This window comes from Durio zibethinus, chromosome 18 (assembly GCF_047325235.1).
Source record: "Durio zibethinus cultivar Kanyao isolate XHJ-2024 chromosome 18, ASM4732523v1, whole genome shotgun sequence".
Taxonomy (NCBI): domain Eukaryota; kingdom Viridiplantae; phylum Streptophyta; class Magnoliopsida; order Malvales; family Malvaceae; genus Durio; species Durio zibethinus.
The window spans coordinates 7,356,024-7,370,510 of record NC_143179.1 but is presented as its reverse complement, the minus strand read 5'-3'; the positions used below and the strand labels follow the sequence as shown (position 1 = coordinate 7,370,510).

The 14,487-nt window shown below is 34.4% G+C and overlaps 3 protein-coding genes and 1 non-coding gene across 5 annotated transcripts; 2 read left to right on the top strand and 2 right to left on the bottom strand.

Moving 5' to 3' along the window:
* Positions 1 to 149: 149 nt before the first annotated feature.
* LOC111300865 (uncharacterized) lies at positions 150 to 5,242 on the top strand. Its single transcript, XM_089747194.1, has 7 exons — positions 150 to 458; positions 596 to 728; positions 810 to 913; positions 1,395 to 1,566; positions 1,690 to 1,830; positions 2,004 to 2,286; positions 2,418 to 5,242. The coding sequence occupies exons 1-7, from the start codon at positions 427 to 429 to the stop codon at positions 4,946 to 4,948; spliced, it is 3,396 nt and encodes a 1,131-aa protein (XP_089603320.1). The 5' UTR covers positions 150 to 426; the 3' UTR covers positions 4,949 to 5,242.
* Positions 5,243 to 6,424: 1,182 nt separating this feature from the next.
* LOC111299150 (S-adenosyl-L-methionine-dependent methyltransferases superfamily protein) lies at positions 6,425 to 9,766 on the top strand. Of its 2 annotated transcripts, none has more exons than XM_022894172.2 (6): positions 6,425 to 6,581; positions 7,958 to 8,036; positions 8,116 to 8,195; positions 8,641 to 8,785; positions 8,957 to 9,088; positions 9,278 to 9,766. In XM_022894172.2, the coding sequence occupies exons 2-6, from the start codon at positions 7,968 to 7,970 to the stop codon at positions 9,566 to 9,568; spliced, it is 717 nt and encodes a 238-aa protein (XP_022749907.1). In that variant the 5' UTR covers positions 6,425 to 6,581; positions 7,958 to 7,967; the 3' UTR covers positions 9,569 to 9,766. The 2 variants fall into 2 exon arrangements, with proteins under 2 accessions (XP_022749907.1, XP_022749906.2); XM_022894171.2 differs by lacking the exon at positions 6,425 to 6,581 and adding an exon at positions 7,057 to 7,126.
* A 1,764-nt stretch (positions 9,767 to 11,530) lies between these two features.
* LOC111300357 (small ribosomal subunit protein uS8my-like) lies at positions 11,531 to 13,153 on the bottom strand. Its single transcript, XM_022895992.2, has 3 exons — positions 12,936 to 13,153; positions 11,886 to 12,046; positions 11,531 to 11,768 (listed from the first exon to the last, which is right to left on the bottom strand). The coding sequence occupies exons 1-3, from the start codon at positions 13,063 to 13,065 to the stop codon at positions 11,670 to 11,672; spliced, it is 390 nt and encodes a 129-aa protein (XP_022751727.2). The 5' UTR covers positions 13,066 to 13,153; the 3' UTR covers positions 11,531 to 11,669.
* Positions 13,154 to 14,351: 1,198 nt separating this feature from the next.
* Positions 14,352 to 14,423, bottom strand: TRNAP-UGG (transfer RNA proline (anticodon UGG)). Its single transcript has one exon. It is a non-coding gene; the product is annotated as a tRNA-Pro (tRNA).
* Between the last annotated feature and the right edge of the window lie 64 nt (positions 14,424 to 14,487).

The following is a 14,487-nucleotide window of genomic DNA, read 5'->3' as shown; positions in this document are numbered from 1 at the left end:
AGAAAAAGGAGAAGAAACTCGCCACAAAAGCATGGAAATAAACTACCTCTTTAGGGGCAAAATAGTAAATCCAGTATTTGGTCACACGTTTTCTTACGCTATTCTCCAATCTGAGTTAGTTTAGATTCATTCCCTGACTGAGAAGCACTAGAAAGCAAACTGACCACACGTTTTTTTTTTTTTTTTTTTAAATGAACGAAGAAAAGGGCAAGAAGAAACAAAACGACATTTCAATTTCCGCGAAATTCCAATCGATTCATATAGCTTTCTTCTCCTCTAAGATCCCAATTTTCCGTTAACAATCATCGCGCAAATCAAAAGCACATCTCACTTACCACGGCCTCATTCTAATTTTTTTTTTTTTAAAGAAACCCTTTAATCCTTTCCATTACCGTATCATCCAATTATCAGACACGCTTAAAAAAAATGCTTCACAGAAGCTTCAAGCCAGCCAAATGGTAAATTATTTTTGCTTAATTTTATTTCAGCACCTGTTTTGATTATTGAATTTTGTGTGGTTTTTGGATCGAAGAGGAAGTGATAGTTTGACTTTTTTTTTGTTTTGAATTTTTTTAAAAAATTTGATTTGATGCAGTAAGACAGCTTTAAAGCTAGCGATACCGCGAATAAAGCTTATGAAGAACAAGAGGGAAGCACAGGTTAAGCAGTTAAAGAGGGAATTGGCTCAATTACTGGAGTCAGGGCAAGATCAGACGGCCAGAATTCGGGTACTGAATTTTGATAAAAGTTTTATAATCATGATTTTGTTTGTAATTGTTGTGGTATTGATTTTGGGTTTCTTTTTTCAGGTGGAACATGTGGTTAGGGAAGAAAAGACGGTGGCAGCGTATAATCTTCTCGGGATATACTGTGAACTTATCGTGGCACGTATGCCGATCATTGAGTCTCAAAAGTGTGTAAAAATACTTTCTTTAGTATTTCAAATTTCGATTTTATTCGCTCTTTTACTACAGATGCATATGGAATTAGGGAAACTTTTATCGAGTTTGCAAATGTTTGGACTTTGAATGAATATGGGAAAATAGGCCTTCATTGTTAAAGCAATTAGACCTTGTCTTTAAAACTCTTTAGTTGCCTTAATCCTTGGCAGAAATGACGTTCAGTCCAACTGCCAAAAACTACTTTAGTTAGAAACTAAGTAAAGTGGCACCTTCGTTAGAGTTTGGATTGTCTGTTTATTTCACTGGTTTTGAAAAGCTGGATATGTGTGCTTAAATGCATTGACGGATAAACATCCTTGGATGGATAAATGTATTATGCCTTGTTCGTGGAGAGGATGATTTTATTAAGTGTTTTTGGTCATTCAGCCAGATTAAATTTTGTCAATTGCTATTGTTTTTAATAACTTTGGGGTGTGTTTGATCTGAATTCAGAAACTGCCCCATTGACTTGAAGGAAGCAATTTCAAGTGTCATATTTGCATCTGCAAGGTGCGAAGAGGTACCAGAACTCAAAGATGTCTCCAAACATTTTACAGCAAAATATGGAAAAGAATTTACTTCTGCTGCTCTTGAACTGCGACCTAATTGTGGTGTTGGTCGTATGGTAAGTTTGTACAGAACATCTACTCCTGAATAAACAATAGTTGAAATGTAATAATCAGCATATTAGACCAATTCAAAGTATGATTGTATTATTATTCACTGATCCTTACGTTTTCTCCTTTAGTTGGTCGAGAAATTATCTGCGAATGCACCTGATGGTCCAACCAAACTAAAAATTTTGACTGCAATTGCTGAAGAACACAACATCAAGTGGGATCCTGAATCATTTGGAGCAAAAGAATCAAAGATTTATGAGGACTTGCTGGTAAAACGTGCAAAATAGGTTTTTTTGTTTGATATGCCAATATATAACCACACTTAGGATCCTCCTTAGAGAAATATTCTATTAGGAAGTGCTTTTGTGTTGTTATTTGCTTGTCAAAGATTGAATATTTGCTCGACAACTTATGTTCTTTCCATATGAATTTGCTTGTGCAGAATGGACCAAAAGCAGAGGCCACCAAAATTTTGGCAGATCCTCCTAATGCCCATGCTTCACCCAGTCATTATGAGCAGAGACCTAGTGTTCAAGTTCCTAATTATGATAAGGGGCCTCCTAATGTTGAAGATCCCAAACATATTGAAAAAAACAATGCGTCCGCAAGCTTCTATGACCAAAGCTTAAGATCATCTCCTCACCCTAAGAATTTTAATTATTCAAATAGTAGTGCCGATAATTCGATGTCCTCTGGAACTTGTCCTCCAAATTCAAAACCTCACGGTATGTTAATTTTTAGGTTCAAACATGGGGATTTATAAACTCTTTTGGTCTTTTTTTTTTACCTAATTTTTCACTTAGCTTATTCATTGTCTGTTAATTATTAGTTTATATTTGGGTGCGCTGTTTTACAGGAACTGAAAATCACAGGATGCAATACAGGAATTCATATCCTGGGAATGAGAGTGCTTTATCTTCATCAAGGCAACATTGGAATATGGAATTCAAGGATGCTACTGCTGCTGCCCAGGCAGCAGCAGAATCTGCAGAGCAAGCGAGTATGGCTGCCCGAGCTGCTGCTGAACTTTCAAGCCGTGGAAATATCTCCCAGCACCAGCAGTATTCAACAGAATCACACATGTCATCTGCTCATAGTATGAGAGAAGAGGAACCGCGAAAGTATACTGGCTCAGCATCTCACAATGAACATCTTGCTAAACATCCAGTTAATATTTCCCGTTATGAAAAGAATTCTAGGAATTATGAGCAAACTGACAGCAGTGAACAACATAACCGACCAGGAGAAGCTGAAAATGTTTATATTAACATAGTGAGCAGTGATAAATCCACTGACAGTTCCTATAAGTCGACTGCAGCTTCCTTCAATGAAAAACCATCACTAAATGATCAAATTGCTGATGCATATTCCCAAAGAAACTCGTCTGAAGGCAGGCAGATGAAGCGTTTTGCTGAAATGAGTATGAACAGAAACTCAGGTGAAAATGGGATGCAATTTGTGAATGAACTGCATGATATTAAGAATCCTCAGAATGTTGATCATCATGAAGTCAGGGTTGGGGGACAATCAAGCTATTCTTCTTCTCATTCTCAATCAAACACGTATACTGATGATCATGTCTTTGTCTCTAATTTAAATTGGCAGAAGTCAGAAAATGACCTGAGAAACTCAGGTGAAAGCAGGATGCCGTTTGTGAATGAACTGCATGAAACAAAGAATTCTGATTCTGCTGATTATCAGGAAGAAGGGATCAGGAAGCAATCAAGCTATTCTTCGTCTCATTCTCTTTCGAGTACTTTTTCTGATGATCATGATGTTGTATCAAATTTAAATCAGCAGGAGTTAGGAAATAATTCTGGCGAGGATTCCTTTCTTCTCAATGATAAGGGAAGCCTTCAAAGAAGCGCAAAAGAAACAATAGATTCTCATGACAATGCCTCCGCAGTTTTTGACGATTATGGATCAGATATTGATGAATGTAAGTTTGATTTGGAGGAAGAGCATAAGGTACATGAATACAGTATGAACTTTTCGTCTCCAGTTCAAAGATCACCTACTCATCCATTTACAAGTACAAATCCTTGGAGCGTTGAGCAGAATGTTGGGTCACCTGAAAAGTCCATTTCACAATCACATATTTTCTCAGAGCAGCAGTCTACTCCTGTTTTCTTTGAAGGTTCAACTGGCTCTGCAGTTCCTTCACATGGAGATGACCTGCCTGCCACTTTCGATGATTATGGCCCTGGATCAGAAAGTGAAGAAGAGGTAGACAAATCTAAGTTTGTTAGGACTGATCCTAGTGTAGGTAGTCATAAAAAGAATATTGATTCTCACCAAGCTGAAAACAGTATTTTCCCTCCGAAGTTGGCTGAAGACATTGAAGATACTGAACCTTCTTATGATTCTAGTCTGGAAGAAAGTAAGGAATTGAAACCTTCTTATGATTCTAGTCTGGAAGAAAGTAAGGAATTGAAACCTTCTTATGATTCTAGTTTGCAAGCAAGTAAGGAATTGAACTTTGGAAACTTGACAGGTGGCCTTCGAAATAAGGGTTATAGGCGACCACCATATTCAAAAACTCCACGAGGCAATGCTTTATCCTCTGGAGAGGCAGCCAATGATATATCTACCAGATTTAAGCAACCATCCCCTCCTGCAACAGTGGAGGCTTCAATTAGTACTGGATCTATCAATCAAGAGCCATACGGTAGGAAAGTGAGTGAAGAAGTGAATAGAAAACTCAGCACGAGAGCATCAGTTACTCATGTTGATTCTAGTGATGATGACTCTGAGGGGGAACGACCAAAACAAACTTTTAGTAGCACTCAAGACCAATACAACAAAACGCCATGCTTTGAAGAAAATAAAACATCAAGCTTAAGGGTCCCTATCTCTTACTTTGGTTCAGGAAATATTGATTCTGATGAGGATCTTCCTAAGCCAAGTCTAAAGGCTCGCTCAAATGCTGGTTTTTCTCAAAGAACAAAGGCCTCTCCTTCAAATTCACGAAGAAGTTCCAATCTTAAGACTACAATTTCCTCGCAACCAACAGTAGTTTCTGACTATGGTGGGGAGAAGGATTCCTCCTCAAGGAGTTCTAATGCTGATGAAGCTCTACCAAAGTCTCAGTCTCGGAAAAAGAACTCAGATCACTGCGAAAGTTTTCAGCATGCCCAGTTGGCATCACAAGCAACTTCGAAGCTGGTTTCAGAAACCAAAAGGTCTTCATTTGATGGAACTTTGAAGTCATCAGAAAAGGAACAGCCATCAACTTCTGTCCTGAAGATTGAAGGCTCAAACTTGAAGGCTCAAACTTCAATTGGGGAGGGATCATCTAAGGGGAGTGTTAGCCATGTTCACCCAAAGCTTCCTGATTATGATATCTTGACCGCACACTTAAATTCTCTCAGACAGAATCGCCAATGAATATAGGATCTTTTTTTTTTTTTTTTTTGCATTCTAATATGGTGTTTCATATGATAATTACTTATATTTTCAATGTGCATGTTTATACAGGTTCTTTTCGAGGTTAATAGGGATGTGTAATATAACCTGTCAAACTAGAGTCACGATATTATTTGTTATTGATTTGCTTTCTTAAACTTCTTTTATTTGAAACTTGATTTCATAATCAAGTTTATTGATTTGGGACTGGAGAATTGAGAGTGGAATAAGTTTCTCAGGCTGAGTCTCGTGTGGTTCAGTCGTGTTTTTGGCTTATATTAGCATGTCAAGAATTTCAGTTTTTGTGGATGTGAATATGTGAAGAGTGCAATTTTAGCCATTCAGGGAGATGTCAATATTAACTTGATTCAAGCGACTATCGCCCCTAAACTCTAGGGAGTATCATTTTCAGCCATGGCTTCTCTGCAAAATTCCTACTTTTGTTCCAGCAATTTTATGTTGCTCAAGGATACGATAAAATCGAGTTGAGGGTGCAAGGGTATTTTAATGTCCTCAATCTTGACTTGTTCAGTAAACCATACATCAGTGTCCGATGATCTTCTATGCGTAATCCAGTAGAAGTTGTTCCAACGTGTGATGGTCTGCTAACAACGATAATGTTTTTGTCAAGTTGTAAGTTCCAATGGCTACATCTGGCATGCATAAAATATGGAATATCAAATGAAATGAGGTTTTGTATTTTTGTCATCTATTTTAAAACAAGAAGTAAATATTAAAATGTAAATGTAAAGATAAGCTATTTTTTTCTTTTTTCAGGAAAATATATGCTTGATTTATGAAGAAATAAAAAGAAACGCTTATCTTTGGCCTTCTATAAAACAAATCAAGCACGTGGGAAGATTCTACGTTGAAACTCCATCGCTCGTTTTGGTGAGCATATGGCAATGCACTAATGACATGACTCTACGTCTATGCTGTTTAAAAGAAGACAAAATTTTCTATTACCCTGCAAACAAAGTAAAATGTTAAAACTCCCATTAAAAAAAAAAAAACAAATTAGGCCTGTTTAAAGATCAAACTATTTATTCAAATCTAAAAATCTAACTCAAATTTTGAGATGATTTTAAAAAATTAAAATTTGTTAAATGAATTTGAATATAATTTTTTAATTTATTTAAATTTTAAACAAAAAAATTCAAATTCAATTTTTTTTTCAATTTAATTCGAATAAATTATATATAATTAAAATATTATAATTTATTAATATAAATACGAATTTTTATTTTTATATTTTTTAAAAAAAATTATTATATAAATTAAATTTAATAAATAAATTTAAATTTAAAATTTTAATTTAAATCAAATTTTAAAATATTTAAAATATTAAATTATATCAATCTAAATAAATATATAAATTATTAATATTAAATATATACCGTACCCAAATATGATAGATTCATATCTTTATTTCCTCACACGTAGCGTCGAAGGGCCAGAACTTTTTTATTAAAAAAAGCTAATTATTGTTTATTCTTATCGCCGTATTTTCTTCACACGAAAGTGAGAGGGCGCTAGGCAGTGGTTGGGGGATAGAAACTGAAAGTCAACAAGTACTTGAGAGAATCAAAGCCAGCGCCTTCTTCCTGGACCCAAGGTAATCCCACCTCTCTTTTCTTTCAGTTTGCATCTAACACTATAGAAATTTCTCCTACTGTCAAGGCTATATTTGGTATTCATAGCTCAACTTGATCAAATCCCAATCTTCTTGATAACCATTCAAACTAAACGAAACTTTCTGTTTGATATATGGGTTCATGTTGTTTTGTCTTATTTTGTTTCAAAGTTTTAAACTTTGTTTCTGCCAAACAGAACCCTTCTATTGTTTGATTTGTCACAGGATTCAAGGACCATTTAACTCACACTTTTAATTATGAACTTTGTGTTGCTGCTGATATGTTTACGTAGATGATTCAAGTTGAAACAGAAATATTTTGGCTGGTTTATTTGTTAAAGTTCATTGGTTTTGGGAATGAGGATTTTGACAAGGAGTGGTCAATGGTTAATTGGTTTTAGGGTTTAGGGGTCATTTTTGGAAATGCATTTTTTGGGGGGATTTGTCGGTTTGATTGGATGTAAAGTAAGTTGTAACTTGAAAGCACCCGTTCACATCCTTTGGATTTCCATGAACAATTTTCCCAGGTGCTTCTGCTGTCCTATTTTCTCACAACTACGTACAGGACCTAAATTTAATCATAGTTTTTTATAGCTCTAAAGGTCGTGTTTGGCATGTAAAATGATAGATGAGATATGATGATAATCACATATTATGTTTGTTTTATATTTAAAAAAGGATAGGATTGTAAAGAGAATTAATCATTTTTTTTGTATAAGATGATTCAATCTTCTTAAAATGTATAGAATTATTTTTAATCTATGATAGTAAACTTACATGTGTTATTATACATTTAAAAATTACATCAATAATTTAAATTGTATAACTTAAAGATAATTTTAATCAATAAATAATTATTCTATTTTAATCTTTGCACACATCAAACATACAATAAGATGACGTTTTTAATTTAATCTTATTTATAATATCATCTTATCTAATTTTTTCATATTTTGTGTACCAACCACATCCAAAAGGTATTATCATTGGATTATATGTCTTGAATTTGATCAAATTTTGTTTTCCCTCCTGTAATAAACATTAAAATATTGGCAAATGCTCCCTCTTTAGAACTTTGGGTTGCCATTGGTTAATAATTTATGTGCCAATTAAAATCTTTGTACGTGGTCTCTAGAAGGTTGGATTTTGTGTGCCAATTAAAATCTTTGTATGTGGTCTCTTGAAAATTGAACTTGAATCTTGAATGTTAGTGGTGATTGGTGAACATGACTCCAGATATAAGACTGCCTTTCCTGCTTTTACATTTTCAAGTTACAATTACTTTTCATTCTGCAATTGGAGAACTAGTTTCCTGGCAATTGTTTTCTATTTTGTAATACGAGTTATTGTTAAAATAGTGTGAGAGCTATGGATAAAGAAAAGAAAGAATCAGTAAGTTTCACCAAGGGATTACTGCAGAGTGAAGAACTTTATCAGGTATTGTCTAATCTCTTCAATAATTTTATTTCTTATTCTGCTGTTTAGATTTTGAATTCATACTACAATAATGTTACAGTATATCCTAGAGACTAGTGTGTATCCACGTGAACCAGAGCCCTTGAAAGAGCTGAGGGATATCACTGCTACCCACCCAAGGTAAAATGGTGCTTCTTAGCCCTTGCGGCCATTTTTGTCGAACTTTTGTTTTTCCAACTACTACTCTCATTATCTTCATAATTGACTTGATTCATAGTAGATACAATAGGTGTTTTGAACTGCAAAGAGTGAAAGCATTGGCTATAATCTTACTTTCTGCAGTTGAGCAGTAAAACAGATAATGTAGACTGAAAAGTTGTGGTTCTCAACATAATCGTTCAGAGGGCCTAATGTCTTTAATCAGATCCCTTTATTTTTCAAATGGAATGAATATTGATTTGTTTCTGAAACCCTTGAACAGTGGAGCCAAAGAAACGGTATATCTACAACTAGATCATCATTCACCATGTAGATTACTCTGTTGGCCTCTGAAATGAAGTGATTATACTTACTTGGACTTTGTAGCCTTTACATCCAGGAGTGTAATTAACTCATTGTTTTCCAGGTCTATAATGGCTACTGCACCTGATGCAGGGCAGTTAATTGCCATGCTCTTGAAGCTAACAAATGCGAAAAGGACAATTGAAGTTGGAGTTTTCACTGGATACTCTCTTCTCCTTACTGCTCTTACAATTCCAGAGGATGGCAAGGTAAACAACCCATCTATTCCATCAAGACTAATACCTTAGCCCATAAGTAAACAATCTGTAGATGGATCCCCAGCTTTACTCTACAGCATTTCATACTCACTCTGCATGAAACTGTCTTAAAGACCATTTACTTGATGTAATCTACTGTTTTTACCATGCATATTTTTGCAGATTGTAGCCGTAGATTTGAATCGAGATGCATATGATATAGGGTTACCAGTTATCAGAAGAGCTGGTGTTGAAAACAAAATTGACTTCATTGAATCAGAGGCTTTGCCAGTCCTTGATCAGCTTCTTGAAGATGTAAGGATGAAGTATCTTAACTGCCTTTTTCTTTCTGTCATTGCACAAAAATCATTTCTATATTGCAAAAATTCTACATCTCCTTTCTCAGCATCCTGCATTTGTCATCCCAAAGAAGATTTTTACTAATATTTTCACTTTTATTTTATGGGGGGCATTTCTTCTTGTTGGATTGTGGATCTGTTGCAGCCTGAAAATGAAAACGGATTTGACTTTGCTTTTATTGATGCTGACAAGATCAATTACTGGAACTACCATGAGAGGTTGATGAAACTGGTGAAGGTAGGTGGGATTGTTGTTTATGATAACACATTGTGGGGAGGAACAGTTGCAATGCCTGAAGAGTGCACTCCAGAGAAAATGAGAGAGGGTAGGCAGAGAACACTGGATCTTAATAAATTGCTCGCAGCTGATCCTCGTGTCCAAATTTCTCTTGCCCCATTAGGTGATGGAATCACAATCTGTAGGCGTATTCACTGAACCATGTTGATTTAGACAGCCTCATTTCAGTACTGGACTCCAGAATCAGTCCCATCAAGCTCCTAAGCTGTAATGATTTAGAAAGCATAATCCGTATATACCATTACGAATCATGTTATTAGCCTTGTAGATGTGATGCTTTAGCCGTCTACCAGCTGGAACAACTAAATAAATAAATAAATATTTATATTTATATTATATATATGCCTGCTTTCCTAGGACTGCTTCACTATTTATAGCTAGCCCTGATCACATCTGTTTCAGAACAGTCAGCTAGATGTAGTTTTATATGTCAAGCTGAATGCAATTTCCAATGACGCTGAGACAAAAAGAACCTCTACGTACCTTGTACTACGTCAACTATTACACCAAGGATGCAAAAGGAACGAAATATGCAACATTTCAGCTTTTCTGTAACCAGTACAAAAGAAAGAAAACCAGATTATGGAGGAAGAAGACTGGCACAGCACGACCCGTAACAGCTATAGACGGTTAGAGCCCTTATGGCCCGGCACACCACCGCGAGTTCAGCCCCCCTTACCATTCCAAAAGCGCCCCTTCTCAACAGCTACAAAACGGCTAGTTAGAAAGCCATTTGAGGGACTTAAAAAATTTTTCTAGCTACATCTATCTACCTTCCATTCTTCTGAAGTAATTTCATCACAAATAACCAATTTTCAGTTTCTCCTTTTTCCGCAATAACACTCAAAGTACATGCTGAAATTGTTCAATCTTTTTTTTTTTTTCTCCGAAAGGAAAAAGGCATATTCAAGATCATCATCCTCAACAAGTTTGGTAAAATTAATGGGGATTGGTCATCTCAAAGAGTGTATATATTCACTCAAAACATTTTCATAGGTGGAAGATACCTACTTTGTAAAATTTATAAAAACTGCTGGTTTGCAGCCATCTGTTGCATGTCATTTTTGTAAAATTAGAAATTGCCTTCTTCTTTTTTTTTTGAATCATCCGATTTTAAAAATTTATGTTCTATTTACAGAAAAAAAAAGTACAAAAAACGCAGCTCGGTAGACTTAAGCACAATTTATTTACCTTTGCTTTGCCTCAAGGGATGAATGCAGCAAATGGAATGCCAAATCCCAAAAAGAATTCAAGCAGAGAATTAACTTCTTTTGCTAAAGGGAACTTTTAAATACAATAATTTTTTACTTTCTACTCTCTTTTAATTACACCGTCAATATTTAAACTCAACTCAAAAATTTATCCCATTTATTTCAACACTTTTACCTTCACAGCCGTTACTTTTTTTCTTAGCAATATCTCTTCCCTTCCAAACCCTTTCACATCCTCAAAACTTCAATCAAACCTTAAAATCACAACTTTCGAACGGAATCAAGCTCTTCGATTCTATTATAGAGGTAAGTTCCAATTGATTAAAACGAAATCTAATTTATTGAGTGATTGTTTTGTAATTTCATGACTTATGTACATTCGTGAATTTTTTAAAACTTACAAATATGTATTCATAAACTTTTAAAAATTTAAGATATACATTTACGTAAGCTTCTCAGAAAGAGAAGTAAAAATATACATTTTTTTAATTTAATAAAAGTTAAGTAATCTTATGAGGTATTTTTATGATAAAAATATATAGCTACTTTGAAATTTTTTGGGTTGCATTTAGAAGCACCAGGGGAAAAAATCACTTTAAATATAGCACTAGTACTTGAGTTGAAAGTGTTTCGTTTCAAATTAGATGCATATCTTAAGTGAAAAAGCCATCGTTGGCAGACCACCATTGGCACTTAAAATTTTGGAGCAAACAATGTTTGCAGCACATAATTCTAAAATGCTCACTTATCATCAAAACACTAAAAAAAACAAAAAAATTGAGACTAAAAAAATGCTTCCAACTGCAAAAAGAAAGGTTTTTTCATGGATAAATTTTGAAGTTTGCTTTTGCAGTTCAACTACTACAAAAAATCAAAACTAATTGAGGAATTAATCCAAAAGTTATATTCCATTATTCAATATTCAGTGAAAATTCCAATGGACATTGATTGAAAAGTTCACAAATAAACCAAAGCTCAAAGAACTACTCTTCCCCTTTTCCCATTCGAAAGTGAGCGGGAAGACAAATCTAATGAAAATAACCAAGAACCTGCCCACCCACATTCCTTCTAATGGCTTCTTCATGATCCAAAATACCATCTGGAGTTGAAATCACAACATAACCCCACTGCACCGAATAAGATTATTAAAGGACAAAGTAAGCATAAATGATATGAAGAATTCTACACACACCCTTGGCAATGAATAATTGAAACACTTGAAGTACAAAGAATTTTTAACAAACCTGATGTGTTGGAAGTTTAAGTGTTTTGTACTTTTCGATATCGTTTGCTTTGATGTCCTGCCTGTAAGTGAGTGCCCGACAATCGTTTACCCTGCCTTGCAGTTCAACTTTTATCCTCCCCACTCTATGTGGATCAAAAACCTCAAAATTCTTGATATATCCTTTCAAGAAGAAAAATTACAAAGTTAATGACCCAGCAACAAGCAATACATTCAACAGTAGGTCTAAATATACAAGACATCTAGATTTATAGCCCCTTAGTCCATGATATTAAGACTGTTCCAATGCATCATACGAAGCACATGCCTAATAGTTTCCAAAGCTCCAAATAAACAAAAAGAGTAAGCTTGATTCGTCAAAAAGCCAAAAGAAACTTCTCAGAATTGCATCCACATCATTGTGATGGAATAAAAGAGAGGGCAAAGATAGAAACATGGTTTCTGGTAATGAATCTGAACACAACGGACCATTACCGGCTTTCAAGTTAAAATGAAAATCAACCAGAATAGCAAAGGAAGATATACACTACTATTTTCATATGACCTCTGCAGCTATGGAAGAAATGCCCATTGCCCTTCAAATTCACATTGGATTAGCTAACTCATGTGACAAAAAGGGAGTAAACTTCAGATATTAAGACTACTTGTCCAGTCTAAGAATGAACCAGAGGCTTACTCCAAATTCTATATCACACGCCCCCAAAAATGAGTATAACCGGGTAAAGAAATATGCTTATTCAAGTTCAGTCTTTGACACACATGCATAAGTATACACTGATTTGGCATCAAATGAAACTAATTTCAAGTGCAGTAAATATCAAATTTAAGCAGAGAGAGAGAGAGAGAGAGAATTTTACAGGGTTCAAGAAATATCAAATGAACAAAATTCAGAACTTTTTTACTGGGTCACTACAACCTAACTAATTGTTGAGATTAATCAATAATAATTTAAAATTAAGAAAAAATCCATACTAATTAACCAACGTAACCAAAATCCGTAAGAAAAAACAATCAATTAAATGTTTTCAATTTTTTTTAAGAAGAAGCTTACCTCGATATTTCATGATATTGAGAAAGGAAGATATGACGGTGGAGATTGGTTTCAATTCCACCGTCGCTTTGCCTCTCTTTTCCGCGTTCACGATTGACCTCAACGCATCGTTTAATATCCTCCTTCCCATCTCTCTATCTCTCTCTCACTCTGACGTTCCACAGCTGAACGGCTACAACCCCCCCAAATGACACCGTCAAAACCTCGGCTGACGAAAATATTCTGTCGTTTCAATCACTTGTATGGCATTTTAGAAATTCTAACGATCATTGGAGGGGTATTGTCGTAATCTGATATTAAACCCCAAAGAGGGATGCTGGTTGCTAAATGCACCATATTTTTTCTTTTCACATTTTAATATTTTTAAAAAAATTTTAAATAAATTTATTTAATTATTTTTCTCACAATTTTATGAAATTTTATAACCTTCCAAAAATGAGTTTTCGGAAACTTATATAATTTTTTGAAAATAAATTCTTAAAGAATCATAAATCTTTTCAAAAATAAATTTTTGAAAAGTTATATAATTTTTTGAAAATTTATTTTCAAAAAATGAGATAGTAAAAATTTTACTTTAAATATTTCTTACATTTTTACTATCTTGTATTTTAGGAAATGAATTTTTAAAAAGTCATTTTTAAAAAAAAATTATAATATTTCAAAATTTTATTTTTGAAAAGTTATATGATTTTTTGAAAATTTATTTTTTTTAAAAAAATTATGAATTTTTAGAAATTTATTTTTGAAAACTTGTATAAAAAAAGTAATTAAGTAATTTTATTTACATAAAATTAAAAAAAAAAATCGAGATGTGAAAAGAAACCTCTCAACCACAAATGGCGTTTTGACCTTTTGGATATTAAGAGAAAAGACATGGTTAGAATAAGGATTTTGTCTGTAAAACCACATATAGGTGAGTGGTATGAAGACATCAGTAACTACATTATCTGTACAAATGAATATAGTTTCTTGGAAAGTGAAAGAAAATATTGGATAATAGCATTGCGACATGTCTGGCCTTGTACAACCTAAACTTCATAGGTGTGTTCTTACCATCTTCTTATGCATCTCTGTCCTGAATCCTACTGCAAGCACAACTGCTTTTGAGTGACTAAACAATATATAGATGAAGAACAATAGAGTTCACCACCAAGTACCCTAGCATCCTGCCTTCCAGCAAGCTGATGCTTGGTCGTTTTTTGGTACCTGGTGTATATTTGTGTTTTATTTCAAGAATACTTCTGTGGGCTGTATTTTTTCTGCAAAGTACAATTCCATTGATTAAAAATGTAAATATCATTTGTTTCCAGAATATGGTGCTGATGATATACATTTCCCAAGCTTGTGGTTTCTTCATTTGGATGAGGTTAATTATTAACAGAAAGCTAAGAAATAAAAGGCCAGTGATAAAAGAGAGGGGCGCTTCGAGAATCGAACTCGGGACCTCTCGCACCCAAAGCGAGAATCATACCACTAGACCAAGCGCCCTGACGAACGAGTGTCACAAATGATCATCTATAGCACTGGGAAACCTGGCCTTAAAATTTTACGG

Bases quoted from the DNA above. Each gene is read 5' to 3' on its own strand.
- LOC111300357 (XM_022895992.2), bottom strand. From the start codon at position 13,065: ATGGGAAGGAGGATATTAAACGATGCGTTGAGGTCAATCGTGAACGCG. The intron at 12,047-12,935 runs GTAAGCTTCTTC...TCTTCTTGAAAG, and splicing joins CAATATCATGAAATATCGAG to GATATATCAAGAATTTTGAG. The intron at 11,769-11,885 runs GTTTGTTAAAAA...TATTCGGTGCAG, and splicing joins TTAAACTTCCAACACATCAG to TGGGGTTATGTTGTGATTTC.
- LOC111299150 (XM_022894171.2), top strand. The intron at 8,786-8,956 runs GTAAACAACCCA...ATATTTTTGCAG, and splicing joins CAATTCCAGAGGATGGCAAG to ATTGTAGCCGTAGATTTGAA. The intron at 9,089-9,277 runs GTAAGGATGAAG...GATCTGTTGCAG, and splicing joins TTGATCAGCTTCTTGAAGAT to CCTGAAAATGAAAACGGATT.
- LOC111300865 (XM_089747194.1), top strand. From the start codon at position 427: ATGCTTCACAGAAGCTTCAAGCCAGCCAAATG. The intron at 459-595 runs GTAAATTATTTT...GATTTGATGCAG, and splicing joins AGCTTCAAGCCAGCCAAATG to TAAGACAGCTTTAAAGCTAG. The intron at 2,287-2,417 runs GTATGTTAATTT...GCTGTTTTACAG, and splicing joins TCCAAATTCAAAACCTCACG to GAACTGAAAATCACAGGATG.